Source organism: Nannospalax galili, unplaced genomic scaffold, assembly GCF_000622305.1.
Source record: "Nannospalax galili isolate Female #2095 unplaced genomic scaffold, S.galili_v1.0 scaffold1119, whole genome shotgun sequence".
NCBI classification, from domain to species: Eukaryota; Metazoa; Chordata; class Mammalia; order Rodentia; family Spalacidae; genus Nannospalax; species Nannospalax galili.
The window spans coordinates 2,096,946-2,114,887 of NW_008343597.1; the positions used below are offsets into that span (position 1 = coordinate 2,096,946).

Below are 17,942 nucleotides of genomic sequence, written 5' to 3' on the forward strand. Positions count from 1 at the left end.
TCCTTTTTGGTCTTTTTGAGACAGGATCTCCCTGTAGCCCCAGATGTCCTGGAACTCACTATGTAGAGCAGGCTGGCCTTGAACTCACAGAGATCCGCCTGCCTCTGCCTCCCAAGTGCTGGGATTAAAGGAGTGTGCCACCACACCTGGCCACCATACACCATCTTTTATTAGCCTTTTATATTTTGGGTTTTCCTTTGAAGTGTATGTGTACCAAAACACTTACAAAATAATGAGCTCACTGACCTCAATAAATATACCTGGAGATAGTTCTTCTGAAAGGCTTACAGTTTTATAAACTTACTGTTAAAGCTGGCCCAATATTTATTCCTGTTCTCTTTGGTTTGGCATTGAAACGAATCCCTTCACCCCCCTTTGCTACTAGTATTTCTTAACAGTCAGTACTGCAAAACCAAGGAGGACCTTCTCCCTGGGGAATCTTACCAGGTTGGTACATAGAAGGTCATTTAAAATCTCAATTAGGAATTTACTGATTTCTATATCAAAGATGTTTTTCCTGAATCCCTTCTTGAGCTTTATCAAGCCTAGAGGTCCAGCATTGACCCAGGACCTAGCCACAGCCCCAAGCTGAGGCAAACACCGTTAGGAACAGAATCTGGCTATGTAAAACAAAACAGATAGGGTGGATGGTCTTTAAGGTGTCCTTGAACATGACTGGAGAGAACTACTTCTCAGGAAAGGCCAGGGCTAGGATAAAATCAACTTCTTTTCTGTTACTTGTAGCAAGCCACGATAAAGCTCTAAGCCAAAGGGACTAGTGAGCTGCAAGGACTACAGGAAGCCCACGTGGGGAGGTATTTCCTTGATCACTGACTGACTAAGGGATAGCCCCAAGTCCTGAGAATTCCCAGAAGCACTTGCCTTTGGCTGAGGGGAAATAGTATTTACTGACAGCTCATGCTGAGGTTGGCGCCATAGGAACTAAAAAGGCTGTGAAACAGGTTGCATAGTCTTAACTTTCTCCAACATTCAGTTGGAAGGGCTCCCTGACAGCCTTTCTGGGATGAACCAACCTAGTTGCCGTGTAAGAAAAAAAATCTAGTACTTTAACTGCTTTCCTACCATAATCTTCTGGATCCCTTGATTTAGTTATTTTGGTCAAGGAACAGGCAAAGCTTCAGCTTCAGTGAGCAGGACAAAAACATTCAATAGATCTGAACATTTCGAACATTAGGAATTAGGTAAGAAGTTGGTTCCTGAGATTTTTCATACTGTACCGAGAGGAGTTACCATGAAGACTCACTTGGATTTACTGCTAGACTGGTCCCCAATCCCCAAATCAGCTTACGGTTGTTGCCAGTATTACACAGTTATAGAGAGCTTTACAGAAATGGGCCAGCCCATGTGTACCAGGAAATCCTTTTCAATCCCCAAATCTGAATGGCATGCTCCTTCTGCTGGGACCCTGGCCAAAGAGGCAGTAGGGAAGATTGTTTACTATTGTGGTCAGTTCATGGTATGGTCAGGGCGGAAAGGCTCATCTGAGATTAAACATCATCTTTCCACTTCCTGACCAAGCTGCCTTCTGACAAAGACGACAGGGATTGGGGCAATCTTGACAGAGCTGCTGGAAGGTTCTCAGGCTCCAGTGCTCATTCTTCCCTGTACTTAATAGTCTTTAGGCCCCAAAATGATGAAGACAAAAAAGGTCAAGGAATTGATTTTCCTCCAGTGTATTTTGTACCCATTTTCACACACACACACACACACACACACACACACACACACACACGCCACATTTATACCGTATAATCCCTAGAATATGAAAAATAAAACTGAGTAGAGAAAACAGGAAAGCAAGCTTAGCGCTCTGGCTTCCTTTTAAATTAGAGCGTTCATTATGGATTCAGCAGAGATACTCACGGGGTTTGACCATTAACCTTGTTCCCCCTCCAAATGTGAGCATGGTGCCTGCATTACTATTCACACAGTGATCTTCAGCTCAGCAAAAACCTCCTGGAAACTGAGCTAAGTTCTCCCTAAAGATCTTCTGGAAGGAGTGATACTGTGAGCACAGAGAATATTAAGTAATTGTCACTGTAATAAGCTGGCACCAAATCCTAGCACCAGCTTGGATTTCAGGTCTGTTTCCACATTGGACAAATGAAAGGTATTCTTTCTAAATATTCTAAAGAAGGAGTTTTCCTGCACAATCCCAGAATACTGACTGCCAAAATCCTGACACACTCTCTAGTATTTTAGATAGTAATTCTCCAGGGCTCTGAAATCATATGCCTCATTTGGACAAAGTAGAAACAGTTTCTGTCTGTGGCTCCAAAGCAAATCCATACAGGGAGATTGCTACCACCGTGAAAGGGACTGAAGGAAGCTGCCTCAGCCTGTCTGATAAGAGGGGTCAGAGTGGAGCTCCGCACCTTCAGGGTGCCGGGCCAGACACCTCAGACCACAGGCCAGCTCTTGGCACGTTGAAGAAGAGCCTTACTTCTTCAGCACATATACCTCTGCCATGGAGTTTGCCCTGATTCTAAACCCAGATGTTTTGGTCCTCTGTTTGGATGGTCATCAGGAAGGGACTTTTCACCCCTGTCCTAGTCCCAGGGGAGACTTCTCCATTCTCATTATCCCTTCTTAGGAGTTAATACAGCCCAAGGATTAACCTGAGACCATCCCTTATGATTAAGAAGGTAACTCTGCCATCTTTCCAGGTGTTTTTCAGAGGGAGGGATGGTTGAGGGGGCGCTCTTTCAATTTTAATATAACTTGAAGGAAAATCCGAGTCCCAAATTCCATGCCACCACCATTCATCTCTGTCTTTCTCACCGTGAACCACTTGGACCAAGGGCTTCACAAATGATAATTAGTTATGGAACATTCTAGGGGTGGCTGGGCAGGAAACACACAGGTAACACGGCAACCCATAAATTCCCTACTTGAGTTTAGTCAAGGAAAACCTTCCCACAGTCAAGGAAAGATCCTTCTTACACTCATTATAGAAGCCATCTTTTCCCTTCTTCCTTTCCTATTTGTCTTCTGGATCCCTTACTCTGGCCATCTTATTTATTTATTTATTTATTTTAAAGTTCATAATTTCTCAAGTCTCCCTGAGAAGTTAGGTCTGGTGACAACCATGCTGGATTTCCGGATAACTGACTGGGAGACTCTGTTAAAAGAACAAACTTTGTACATGTCTAATTAGATGTTCGGCTGGAATGTCTGCTGCATGGATGCACGGCACAGCTGTGGGGACGTGAAGTGTTCAGGGGAAGCAGTCTTCCAGGACCAGAATAATTTTGAAAGGGAAAAAAATGAAAGCACAGAAAAGGTTCAGATTTCAGAGGTCGTTGAGTGACAGGCTAGGAAATGGATGTGATTTTCCCTTGAGACAGTTTCTCAAACTATGAGTGCCCAGATGAAGCACTAAGTTGGCCAGAGAAGAGCGACATAAAGGACAGAAAAGACAAGTGAAGACAAAAGTGAGCTGAGAGCACAGCTATAAAAGAAGAGCACAGAGACAGAATCGCTACTGGGTTGAGAGGAATCGCATGAGGTCTTCACTCAGATGTTCTTTTCTGTTTGTTATGTTTGAAGACAGGTCTTACTATGTAGACCTGACTGGCCTTGAACTCATGGTCCTCCTGCACCTGCCTCCCTAGGGCTAGGATTACAGACATGCACCACCGAGCCTGGCTTCATAAGCATTCTTCTAATGAATAATACAGTTCTTAGGAGATTAGTGAAAAGTCCATCATAGTGATCCCCAGAGTTCTCTTCTTCCCTTTCTGTTCAGGGTTGAGGGACTCAGACCTGCCCCTTCAGGCAGTGGTATTTTAGCTTCTGTCACTTGGAACAAGTGCTTCCTTTATTCCACTAACCCTTGTCCCTCAAGTACAGACACAAACAACTTTTAAAATAAAAGCTGTCTTGCTTGTGCTACTTACTTGCTAAAACCTTCAATCTGGTGCCTGCTCCAAAGACATATTTGTAGTTTCCTGTGTTAGCCACAGTGTTCTGTGTCTCTACATAAACAGTGTAAGGCAGCCATTTCCTAAAACGGCATTGACATCCAATACGAGAATATCACAGGTGATTTCCTCACTGAGAGAACTTCATTTTTTCCCAAAAGGAATTTAGTTGGCATTATATCTCAGTCTATATAGAAAACCTTCGTTTTTTTTCATTGGGTATGAGTGTGCAAAACTCCCTCAATTTCATGCAGCCATCATGTGTGTTCATTAAGAGGCTGATTTAGAAAAATGGACTAGGACTTAAAACATCTGATTGCTGAACCCTTCAAAACACATTTAGGATTCTCTCTGAGAGTCTGTTTAGGAGCCATAAAACAAACCAATGACATTATTTTACAAATATACCTCATTTGAGATCCCTAACGGCATCAGCCACTAGTTGGAGTCCCTTCTCCATTGTTGTCTTGTTTCTGAAAAGAGCTTAGCAAAAGTGAAATCTACCTTCCAAGGATAAAGCCATCATAGAAGCTACACAAAGAAAATGTGTCCCTTGAGGAAATGCCAAAGGCAGTGTATGGGAAAGTGAATAGCACTTCAAGTTCAGTGCTTTGACTGGGCCACTTATTAAATATATAGCTCTGTTATTAACACATAATCCCATTACCTCATTGTCTCACATAATTCATGCACCGAGGATGGTTGATGAAATACTATGAAAACCTAAGGCGGCAGTCACTTTTGTAAACAGTGTGCCTGCGTGTAAGGGACTTCTGTAATTCTAACAGAAAGAAGAAAACAAACAATAAAAACCCCACTGAACTGTGCAAGGGTAGACAGTCTGTGAATGTTCCATATTGCTATCTATTACCCATCTCTGTTACCCTCTTCTGATACCCTCACAACTCAGATAAGTATACTGCTTCATCACAGATAACCCAGCAGAGGTGAGAAGCCAGCCAAGCTACTGGGATTCTCTGCCTCTCCCATAGGGTTGACTTGGCCAATGATGTACAGGGGCGATGTTGTTCCTAGGATGAAGAGGAGGGCTGTCCGCAGAAAAATGAGCCCATTGATGTGCTACAACTAGGGCTGTCCTTTTTCTAGAGAAAGTTCTGTGGTTCTGCTACTCTCTCAGGAGAAAGCCCCAGAAGCTGGGAACTGCCCCCCACCCCCAGTCCTCAGGCCTCATGCCTTATTTTTCAGTTCTGCTAGATGACGTGGTGTAGACTCAATTGGGTCCTCATCACTTATCTGTTAAGGACACGCTTCCCTGGCTATGCCCGGCTGCTCTGGCAGTCTCCCTTTTTTGGTTTGCTTCTGTCTCTATCACAAAGCTTTTTTTTCCCTTCTTATCTCTGCCTTTTCCCCAGAGCCATAATGTGCTTTGTGGGCCTTTGAGAGAAACACTGATTGCAGTATTAGTACAATTTATCAAACTGCCCATAGACCTGATAACCAAATCCAGCCTCCAGGGAAACATGTATTCATATCTTGCTCCCACATCCGACATAGTTAACAACTGCATGCTAAACGAAGCAATTAAATTCAGCTGTGTTTCAACAGGCCCCAGTGGATTTCTTCCCGGAAAGGATAATTAGTTAGCCACAAGAACTTACCAGGTGTGACCAACAATGAGGTGCCTTTGCCAAAGCTGAGCACCGACCCAGTATTCTGAGTTCCACAGCCCATTCTCCCTAAACAAAAACCCCCTCACAATAGCCATCCTGTTCCTCCTCCTCCTCTGATCCCCTATTAATGTCTAAAAACCAACCTCCCACTAGTCATAGATTATAGGTCATTTAGGAACCTCTTCCATGAGACCGTTGCTGAAAAGATCGTTGTGCCCCATAGTGAGGTGGGCTCTCAATCCCAAGGAAGTGCCATCCTGGGGAGAAGGTCTTGCTAAAGTTACGAAGCCCAGAGTTTGCTTATTTCTAGTACAGGGAAGTGCGGGTTTGGACCAAGGCCAGCTAGAGGAATTGACAAAAGCCGTTCTGTGGGTTTGTCCCTGAGGAGAGGTGGTAGAGCCACAGAGAAGGGCTGCTGAATATTCCTCACTGATTCTGGGTTGTATTTGAGTCACACAGTCTGGTATAGTCTTTGAAATCTCCAACACTTACTTGATTTAACAGAGAGTTTAGTGCCTTTTCCAAAGATGAGCTTTCCTTGACTTCCTCCATAATTCACAGTCATATGGGGCCTTACAATAACCAGCAGGCAGGCAGGCAGGACTGAGAAGGAGACAAGCAAGTAACGTCCCCTCTAGTGGAAGGCGTACCCCTGCAGTCTTAGTCCCCAGCTTCTTGACAAGCTTAGAGCATTCTCTAAAAAATAACAGCAGGCTGTGCAAACACATTTGAGCTTGATATTAAGTCACTAGTTTTGTTTCCACAACACTGGATTCTGAAGGGCTGCTCTTGCTTACGGCTTACAAACAATAGTAAGGTCAAGTAGAGGTGGTCAACACGGGGGTCAGAGAGTAGCTACTTCAGGGGCAAAGCGCCAGGCTTCCTTCACAGCTGTAGCTTGAGGAGCTTAATTTACAAAGAATAACAGGAAAAAGCCAACCAACTAATCAACCAACTAAACAAACAATAAAATATCGGACTGCACTTCTCTTGTGAGGCAAACACGACAACTATTACACTCAGGAAATGGGTTGTAATTGTACTCCTTCTGGGGTGTGTGTTCTGTTGGGGGTGGGGTCTTGTGTACTGAGGAGAAACTGAGTTTTGAATCGCTAGGTCTTTTCATTTTATCCTCCCACAAATGTGGGTTATATATGTATGTACATGAAAAGAATCCTTAGCATCTCTGTATATCCTGAGCTAATGAAGAAACCAGTGACGTTTTTTACTTCTTGGGACAGCCAAAATTAATTAACAGATGCCCAACAAGAAACTACATAGAGCCGTCTTCTTGGAAGTAGTGATATCTCGCCACTGAAATCACACAGAAAAGTATTACTACCCACTCACATTGGCTTTTGAGGTTGGCCCACTCCTTCACTTACTTGGTTTTACTGTTAGTCTGGTTCCTGCTCCAAATCGTAGGTCATTGTTATTATTGCCACAGTAATACACTCTCTAACAAAAACCTCTTGGGAGAATCTTGTAGGCATCTCCCCAGTGTGGCAGGGACAGGGAAGAGAGGGACGGACGAATGCCACACTCCTCTGTTTTTCTACAGAAATGGAGCTATTTTGTCATGCTTCTACATTATGAGCACAGGCATGTACTTTCCAGTGCGCTAAGCACACCTAACTAGAACTCAAATCGGCACTCAGAGACATGTAATCAGCCTTCAAACAGGTCCCCAAACAGATACCAGTGCTGTAAAGAAATCATGCCCAGGTATACAGGCAGTCTTCAGGGACCACTGCTTGGTTGCTTGCTCCAGAAATTCTTCCACTTGTATCTTAATCATAGGTTAAGAATGCTCAAACCACTCATCTATATTATGTCATGCTAATAATCATCAGTTATTCATAATAGGTAAAGAAAGAAACATGGCGGTGCTTTGGAGGGAAAGATTTGCTGTTTGATTCTGTTCTTCAAGCGTCGAGGTTTTGCTTTTACCAGACCAAGAGTCTAGCAAGGTGATTTCTCTCAGAAGTCAAGTGCATGAGATCTCTCTAAAGTACTCATTAAAAGGCAATAGTAACCTATGTCCTCATGTTTATACTTAGCACCTTGAAAAGTTATCAGAGTGACCATGCCTTGCTAGTCTGTTTGAGAGCACTTTTCACTCTGTTGCTCAGTGACAAGGTCTTGGTGATAAATTAATTTGCCGAAAATACGAAGTGCAAGGCCGCTGAGAGGCTGTTTTCACAGATAGAAAGGAAAAGCCTTGGTGATAGAAATCAAGGAAACACAAGCAATAGAGGACCGGCATCCTCCGCGAGGTCACCTCCCACTGGAAGGCAAGGAGGACTGGATCTAGTCAGACAGCTCTTCTGTCACACTCCTTCTCTTTAGGGAACACCCAGTTAAATTACCTCGTGGTTCCCCCTACCTACCAGGGCTGACCCGAAGTCTTGTTCCAGTCCCAAAGGTGAGTTTCCTGCCGTCGCCAGTGTTTACACTGTGAGACGCTCCACAGCAGAAACCCAGTGCTGAACCTTGCAGCTGGTCTCTGCTGCCTCCCTCAGAGCTCCTTCCCTCACCTCTTCCCAGACGGCCAGCCTTCTCCAACTCAACCTCTCCCGGTGAGGGCAGAGGGCTCTGGCCTGATAATTGCTTGATTAGCATATCCTCTGGTTGCCCTCTCTGGCCTCAGTTGATCATAGGCATTGGCTAGTTGATTAAAGCCAAGAAGTTGTCAAATTCAACTCCGAACACATTGGGAACTGAGCTCTTTGGCCTCTCTCTTCTGGGTTTTATGTTAATGGATCTGTCTTGTCATACTTGATGAGTGATGGGGCTGAGAAACCAAGTGATTAATAACTGATCTGATTTAAGGTCCCTAAGTCAGGCAGAGAAGAGGCCATAAAGACAGAAAAGGAGAAACAATGAGTCCTCTATCCACATATCTAGTCACACTCCCTGTGGAAGTAATTTTCATTGCAAAGGTGTTGCTGGCTAGGTGGCCTGCATATGTTTATGTCTCAGTCTTAAGCTCCCATCTTTTGTCTGCTGGAGTCCAGAACTTACAATAATGGACTTGCAGTCAAATACAGTTACAAAAGGGCAAATCTCAGGAGCCCTCCGAAGCACAGACCACATGATCTCTTTCATCTACATGGCTCTAAACCTATGTACTTAGATGAGTGTCAGTTGTACCAAAGGCTCACAAACAGGATTTGGATATGTCCCTGTAGAGACCCCATCTAGAACCCCCTCCCCAAGCAGAAGCACTTACGGGGCTGAATGATCAGCTGGGTCCCTTTCCCAAAGGTGAGTCGGTTTGCACCTCCTGTATTCACACCCTGAGACAAGTCTTGACATAAACCTCTCCGCCAGAAACAGATGTTCTGAGCTCTTGCGCCCCCTGCCCCCCGCACCCTCGAGCCTCCACGTACACCAGCACCAGCTTATAGACTATAGATCTGGTCTATGTTCCTGGTCATTTCTTCCTCTGCCTCGTTGTTTGCACAAAAGCTCACAGCATTCATCACCTGGGCAAAGGCCGAGGAGTGCCTAGCCCTGTATAGCTACTGACGGCCTCACTGTCTGTGTCTTCATGAGAGTGATATGCCCATAAAACTGCCATGTAGGAAGGGTAGGTAGACTGGAGGTCCTTAGTCAAAATTAAAGGAAAAGAAGAGGACATCATGGTTTGTATCTTTGAATCTAAGGGAGGAGAAATTAAACATCAGCCTAGAGAAAATAACAGGAAACGGCATAAAAAAATGTCCTGATACTTACTGGGCCTAGCTGCTAAAGGAGCCCCCATCCCAAAAGTCAGCTTGTCTACGTCAGCAGCTTTACAGAAAGGACTGGCACTTGTCACAACTGTCTCCTCACCAACCTGCCTGCCTGGGCTTTCTCTAACACTGATCTCAGAAGCACCCGGCCAGTCACTCAGTGTGCGGTTTTTCTCACACCTAAGTCACAGGCTAATGACAGATCTCTAAGATCAACACCCCAGACCAAGGATTCCATTTTGTGAGTCCAGATACCAAACAGCAGGCAGCATGGTCTGTGATTTTTTTTTTTTTTTTCAGTTTTAAAGCTGTGGGCCACACTGGTTCACTGGTGTGATGAATACTCCCAAAGGCAATACATAGAAATTCCTAAATGAACCACACCAATAAAGTACGTGCACTGTGCCTGGAATTTCATGTGTTGTTTAGAACCAAATGCCTCCAAGGCAGCCCATTCAATACATAGCAAGGCTCAAGTTGGGATTAGGCGGAGCAGATGTGTTCCGTACTTACAAGGTCTGACTCTCAAAATAGTTCCTGAGCCAAAGGTTAGCTTGTTTCCAACATTCACACAGCATCAAACTCCTGTACAAAAACAGTTCCTGAGCGTGATCGTGGGGGAGGTGGGATGGGGTGGAGGGTGACTCAGTGCTGGAGAAAAGATGGGTCCTTTGCATCTAGGACCTGTTGGTATTTGGCCAAAAAGACAAAGCCATTATAATAATTACAGAATGTTATAAATGTGAAATGGTCGATGGTACATGAGAATTTGGTTCCTGTTTGCTCTTTGCAGCTTGGACTAGGTAGGATAAATGCTACAACTCCCCAGGGCTCACTGTATCTTTTCTTTCTGGATTTTTCTAGTCCTCTCATCAGAATTTTCCTTCATCTCATTAATCCTAATCAGATCTTCCTAAGTTATTCCTCTCTGCTATGAAGTCTTCCAGGCTCCAACCCTCCCAGTAAATGTTAACTTCTAACAATCTCCGGAAACATGGTTTCTACACGGTGTTCAAATACCAGAAGCTGTGAGTTGGTTTAGAGGTAGTCTGTCCCTCTCGGGGTAAAGCATCTTATTTGGAGATGCTCTCAGTGCCATTTTCCCTAGAGGTACTATGGTCTCTTGAGATGTTTCCCTGAAGACTCTTGGTAATTACAGTGTCTGGGAGGAAACAGGCTGACCATTACTGGGTCCCCAAGCCCCATGGCTCAGCTCAACCACTGTCACTCTTCAGAATTCTGAGCAACCTATCCCTGGATTCAGAGTGAGGAGACCATTTTTCCTGTCTTATCTAGAGAGAAGAGAGGGAGAAGACCTTGGTGTGTAAAGGTTCTTTATGCAGCCTGTGTACCCAGTGCCATTTTCACTGTAAGAGTCTGAGCCTTGCAAATCTTCAATACAGAAAAATAAAATCCTTAATTTCCAATGCAGAAAAACAAAATGTGTGCATGTGGGATTCCTCTAGGAGACGGTGGTTTGGACACTTGGGAAATCCAGACTTGGCGGGGTTCCATCCCTCTGGCTCTTGTTCCTTCTGTCTGCCTTTCTACTTTGCTGAGCTGCCTTTGCTAACATGGTGAACATATTTAAACTCACCAGTTTTTAAGTGTGGGTACAAGAAATCTACTTGCCCCGTGTTTTCATGTTTCTCTCTGAATACATAGCCAGCCTCTATATGGATTTGTTTACCCATCATCCATCATCTCAGAGATAGTGCTTTCAACAGTTCTGTGCCTTGTCCAAACTGTGATGCACCACCGTGCTGCCGTATTGAGAGGCTCCACTGGGGGAAGAACCTGGAGCTTCCCAAAATTTTCTTTCCCCTTTGGGTTTAACACTTCATCTCAGAGCATCCCCGCCCCAGCCATAGCATCAGCTCTAGCCCCTTTCCCAGTATCTTTGCCATCTGTAGAAGAGACCCAGCACGGGATTCTTTTTGCAACATGAACCTGCCTGACGTTCTCTGTCATCTACACCTCTGGCTCTCCTGCTTGTCTCTTTGATACTTTATGTTGCTATCACTGCTTCCAAATACTTTGAGCACCCAAAGTTAAAATCATCATACAAGGTAAAAGAGAAGGCATTGTGTCTGAATTCTTGACACATGTCATTTTAGCACATGATACCAACAGCAGAAACAGAATTGGGAATCATATTTTCTAGTTATAAATTAAATATTCAAGGCTGGAGTTCCCCTGGAAAGCTCAGATATTTGGCTGTCACCCATTTCTACCAGTAATGAAAAAGTACAGAGCATATTTCCCCTAAGCCTATATAGTCCAGTTTGACCCTCAGAATCTGACAGGTTGGTTTTCTGACCAGGGATGAAATACTTACTGGGTTTAATGGTGAGTCTGGTTCCAGCCCCAAAAGTTAATTTCTCATTTCCATAGTTAGACACAGTGTGCCATGTCACTACAAAAACCACTGTGCCAGCTCTCCAGATGCAAGCCCTCACCTTATTCGTGTGAGCCCACACTCTGCATTACCGCCACACCATCAAAACCACCGGTAACCTTTTCCCAACAGTTCTTGCTGCATTAACTGAGAGAAACTAAGATAAAGGTATCATTAGGAGAGGCTTGGCAGGTGGCTTTCTGCCAGATTTGTCTTTAGAGAGGGCAGGAATCCCCTGTGTCTATCTGGGTGGTATCAATGCTTTGCCTTAGGTCTAAACTCTGGGAGAAGTCGGGACACGCCTGCCATCAGTTTCATCCTCTCACACCACCCCATGTTTTAGTTTTCCGTGAAGTGTCCTCTCGCCCTCCTCTGGCCTCTGTCCCTTTTCTCTCAGGTGAGTCATCCCTTCAACCTCTGCTCCTGAGGCTTGTGCCTCAGGAACTGACTTCTCTGAACTGTGCAGTCTTGAGGAGTGAGCGAGAGGGGAGGCCACTCCTGCAAGCATCTGTGTCTGTCCTCCTCTCTACAGGAATTTCAAGGCAGGACAGTTAAGACCTGTCCTGGCAAGAATCATTCTTGGGATAAGGGAAGGGGCTCTTGCTATGTTCTAGGAGAGGTTCTACCTAGGAGTAGAGAACCCGAGTGGCAGACTTGATAGTTCTTTCTGTAATTTCAAGATTTTACACAATGGTGATAAACATTCTATGACTTACTTGGAACAACAGTCAAACTTGTTCCTTTCCCAAAATAGAGCTTCTGGTTACCGGTGTTCCACTGTGGTAGGAAGCTCAACAAAAACCAGGCAGGAGGGAGAGCTAGCGTTTCCACCTGGACCCCCCCTTGTGGGCAGGCGGCGGACATGCAGGCTGTCAAAGCCTATGTAAACTCCCACCTAGGCAAGGATATCAGGAGGAGGAAGCTCCAGGGCTTCAGGCAGATGTGACCATGTGCAGCTGGAGGAATGGCTGCCTCCTGAGAGGGGATTAAGAGCTAATGTGCATCTTGTGTGGCTCGCTGTTTAATTTAAGGTGTAGGCTATTTGTTTCATGCTTGGGCACCTAAGTTCTTTTTCTTTTAAGACTTAATTTCTCTCCTGATGCTTATATGATTCTGAAATGCCATTTTAACAAGGATTCCTTATGACATCATTTGACTCTGGGAATGATTTTATTTCTTTATGAAACTTCTGGAACAATTCACTCTATGTTAAGCCAGACTGAGGCTCTGACCACTTTGCTGCCTCCCACCCCACCCCATTTCTTAGACCCCTCAGTTATTCTGTATCCACCATTCTCTCCACCTTACCTGTCCCCAACCATGTGCTGGTAGACACAGAGGTGGTTTTTTGATCACTTTCAAGTCCCATACTCTCTGTGCTGCCTTTTAAGTCCAAAACCCACATTTACCAGTCTTTGTCCTGTTTTTCTGATCAAAGTTAATGTATCTCAATTCCTTCAACTGTGTCCTTACCCATTTTGCAACCTACACAGCCACTGAGCCCCACGTTGGTGACTACCAACCTCACCGAACTCCACAGGCAACGCGAAAACTTACTTGGAATGACTGATAAGTGTGTCCCCCGCCCAAGCACCAGTTTGCTGTAGGAGGTGTTACACAGTAAACCAACCCTTTACAATAACTGCCTGGGGACTCTTAGAGAGTGAAGATCCCAGTCTTCCTTGATGCAAATTCAAAAGGCATCTCAGGTAGTGTTCAGTATTACCTGGGGGATCGAACTAGGAGCCACAGTTAGGACAGATTCTGTTGGGGAGAACAGGAAACTTGCTAGGAGCGTGCAGTTCTCTTTTCAAAGACATCACCGAGCTCCCTGTCTCTTTCTCCCATCCTGCCTGTTCCTCCACCCATACAGCGTCCCGGTCCTCTGCATCTCATTTCCATTTCCAAGCTAGCTCGGTGATACCATCCTCAGGCATCATTGATCTGTCTTCTGAGACAGCACATGTTCACCAGCACATTGTGATTAAAGGACTAGAAATGCCAGGCTCTCAGAAGCTGAGATCTGGGCTCCCCACACCTTACCTCTGGTCAATATGTTGTTCTCATTTGTCTGGCTAATGAAGAGCTGACCTTTCTAAGTGGATGCGTTTTCCTGAAATGACAACTGCCAGAGAGCTAACAACAAAGGCCAAGCTCTGGAGGCACTCTTGGCCTTTCAGACACCTCTGCCATATTTCAGTCAATTGGATCCTGAGCTAAAATGTCAAGCTCTTGGTGTTGGCACTCACACTACCCGGCTTGGGGAAACGCAACAAAAAATGAGCAATATTGGTCCAACCTGTGCCCTGCTCATTAGAATCAGACTTTTCTCCATGGTATCTTGCATATTTGAGACATTATAACGGCCAAGCATTGAGCCTGAGAGCCACACCGGCAGAGTCTAGTTCCTTCCCCATCTGCTGTGAATTTGTGCTACTGACAGATAAAGACTGATGTCAGAGCCTCCTCCACACACCCAGAACCCATACTGTGCTCTCCGCCTCAGCAAAACTGTGCCTGCAGGGGAGAGGCTAGTCCAGCAGCACAGGGTGGGAGCACTCCCTGTGTGAGACACTGCCCTTGGTGGAGATCCCGGGATAACAACCTTCTCTTGATCCTTGTCTCCCAAACCAATCTTACCGAGCTTCTGTGAAATTCATATTTCTGCTTTTTAACGTTTTCCTTTCCTGCCTGCCATTTGTCATTTTCAATCACCCACACTCCTCGAGTTCTAAGCTCGCCTTATCCATGTCCTCTTGACTCCCTTAGGATCACTACAAGAACGATCTGGAAGGCCTGAAGTGGGGGAGGGAACAGAGAAACATCGGGGGGGGGCACTGAGTCTGGCCTCTCCAGTCTGTCTGGCTTCACCATTAGTTGAATCTTTCTCCAAATTCTGGCTTTTCCTCGCTGCAGTGGGGAGTTTTACAACGGATGACAGAAGGAACTTTATGTATCTTTAAAAAATAGTTGTATTTCTTTCTCTTCCCAGTGGGGTGCAGCCACAAACATAGGAGAGCCAAGCCTTCCTATCTGCTCTAATTATCAGCAAGGATGCACGTTACCACAAGGAGAAAAGGTATTAAGCCTTGGATCTGAAGCTCTTTGAAATTAATTGTAATCCTTTGCCTGTGGTTTCGGTGCTAGGGAATGGACACAGTGGCTGCTTTTTTCTGTCCATTATTTCTTTCTTTTTGTGTTTTGCATTTATAGAAGCAGTTGGATATGTGCAGGGAACATAGAGGGATTGGAAATAAGACCTTAGAGTCCGTTCCAGTTTTCAGATTTTCCTTCCCTGCTTTCATTTAAAACCCTTCTGAACATACCTGTTCTAACTCTGTTCTCCATTATCCCTCTCCACTGAGGATGATACCAGTGGACATGACCTCAGCTGTGTCAAGAAGAACTTAAGGTTGATATGGGGAGAACTTTCTGACAGGGAATGCAGCTAAAAGAAACTAAGAGGGGAATCAGTTGGAAGGGGTTCCCCCCCCCAAAAGTAAGGCCCTCACTTCCAGAGGAGGCTCTGAAAGCAGAAAAGATTCTAGCTTTCCAAGGTCAAGATCAGTTTTACTCACAGGAAGTGGGAGAGAACTCAAGACAGGAGAAGACAAAGGACCTTGGACATTAGTTCACTTGAAGCCTGGCTCCCAGACAGCATACAATTATTTTAAACCTGACACCAGGGATGCAATTCCAGAATTCCCACCATGCGGCTCTGTCCTTTTACACTTACTTGGATGGACAATGAGGATGGTCCCTTGCCCAAACGTCAGCTTTCCATAGCCTGAACCTGTGTTAACACTGTGACAGAGGCCTTTACAAGAACCCCAGGTAGATCCCCGAGGCTTATAGATATCTTTCTATTTTAATTTTGGGGAAAATAAACTCACGCAGAAAAGCATAGGCCTGTGAGGCTGTTTCTTTCTCTGAAGGTCAAGGGGCTATTTCTACAGCTGGTGCAGGGACACTGACTAGCGGTGCCCCATGGCCTGCCGCCCACCTCTCCATTTCCTCTGGTTTCATACTGAGGCTTTCTGATTTCTCTTGTTCAGCATCTCTCTTCTAAAGGTCTCATTTCCATTTTACAACATCATTTTCAGGACAATTTCTCTGATCAGTTTTCAAGGCATGTCCTTCCCTCCCCTGGAGGTGTCACACATTCTGATGACAATGAATTGATTACAAGGAGACAGGAGGAGAATGTTCAGCATTTTGGAGGCTGACTAGAATTAGATGAGGTTTAGACTCCAGTCAGCCTCAGGAGACACTGTCTCCTAAGCTTCCTTCTTGCCCTAGCATAGGAGAGGGGAACGATGGGCACACCGAGCTGAACCCTCACACAGCCTGGCTTCCTGTCAGTCTTGAACATGATGAAACACACAGTAGTTTATAAAAAGTTTAATGCTGAGCTTTGTCATGACAGTCAACTATCCTGGGGGCTGTTCTGAGAAGCCCCTCAATCTTGGGAATTTGGGGGGGTTCCCTGGCTAGTCTGATGGATGCCACAAAAAATGTAAAGAGCAAAATTCAAATAGTCTTATTATATGACATGCTAGGGGTCAGATCACACTCCAAAGAGTATGAAAAACATATTTTAGCCCTTTAATTCAATTTGACATTAACTTTTTATTTATTTCTTATTTCTTATTTTATGTGTATAAGAATATTGCCTACATGTATGTAAGTGTACCCATGTCATACAATGCCCACGGAGGTCAGAAGAGGGCATTGAACCCCCTGGAACTAGAGTTACAGATGATTGTTAGCTACCATGTGGGTGCTGGGAATCAAACCCAAGTCCTCTGCAAGAGCAGCTAGTGCTCTTAACTGCTGAGCCATCTCTTCAGCCCCAATGTCAACTTTTTTAAAAGCTGAGTTTATGGTAACTTCTCTAGTCATTTCTTTAAGCAATTACTTGTTAGGAAAAGGTTCTAACATGAAGAAAAGGCTACTACATGGCTAAGAAGTATTAAGGATAGCAATCGGGATTTACATAACCCTTCCCATCTGTTTGCCCCTCCCCCATTAACTTCATAGGACACAGGTAAACAGGATGACAGCTCTCAGCTGAAGTCCTCAAAGTGTGGGAACCAAAGTGTTGCTGGGGCAATAATCTGCACTCTACTGACAGAAGGAAACAGAATTTAATGATGGGTCTCTTGGACTCCAGCTCTGCCTTTAAGTGCCTACACAGAAACTGTATAGGAAAGCTGGCATACAGGTACCGCCCAGAACTCTGGAAGAAGGATGCCTGCGTTGTACACGTATGTTCTTTTCATGCTTAGGCAGTGAAATTCCTGGCATGGCAGCATTTTAAAGTGTGGAGGTTGTTATAACTTGGGGGTGAGCCAACCAAGAGCTCAGAGGGTCTCTTAGTGTCTCTGTATTCTGAAACCTGCCCCAGAACTCTGTCCTAATATATTTCCTGCAAGTCGCTAAAGATAAAACCAACTGCCTGGCACCCAGCCTTGCTTGCCCACCCTGTGGAAAGTGGCTAAGTCCTTGAATCTCTGGGGATGTTCTTATGAATCCCCTGAGCTTTGCTTTGATAAGTCCTGGGAGACTGCTGAATGCATGGGTTTTAACAACGTCATGTTTATTCATCATCTCTTCATTATTCATGTTGCCATGGACCTGCTGATTTTGCCCTGCTAAGCAAGGCACTTCTGCATGTGAGAAAGTCAGAGCTAACCGCAAGGTGTGCCCTTCAGGCTGGGCTTCTCCCCAGAACGTGGTGAGCCATGTGCCACAGGCTGAGTTGACTCCTCACTGCTGCAGGTACCCTGCAGTTAAATCACCCACTGGTCCCTTTCTCCCCCAGCCAGTCTTTTTAAGAACTTTGCTTGGGCTGTTTCGCAATGCACTTCCCCAGGGTGGCTCTTCCCTTGATCACAGAAAACAGAGCTGAATAAATAAAACTGGGGACTCTGGACTTTGTGCAACATCCAGGACACTCAATTCATGTCAAAAGAAGACTTAAAATTTTTTCTATTTTTACTTCAGATGAATTTTCTAATAGATCAGTTTTAAAGCACCATTCTCAGAAACCTACCAGCAACACACAGTTTTTTTTTTTTTTTAAAAAAAGTGTCAATAGCTGGGCATGGTGGTGTACGCCTTTAATCCCAGCACTCGGGAGGCAGAGGCAGGCAGATCTCTATGAGTTCAAGGCCAGCCTGGTCTACATAGTGAGTTCCAGGACAGCTGGGGCTACGGGGAGACCCTGCCT

General features: G+C 45.0%; 1 gene segment (V, D, J or C); it reads right to left on the reverse strand.

The window, feature by feature from the left end:
• The window catches only part of LOC103739486, a 478,332-nt gene that overhangs the window by 45,193 nt on the left and 415,197 nt on the right, over positions 1 to 17,942 (reverse strand). Inside the window, 1 exon segment of the C gene segment in view lies at positions 15,447 to 15,514. Within this exon segment, the coding sequence occupies positions 15,447 to 15,514 (68 nt within the window).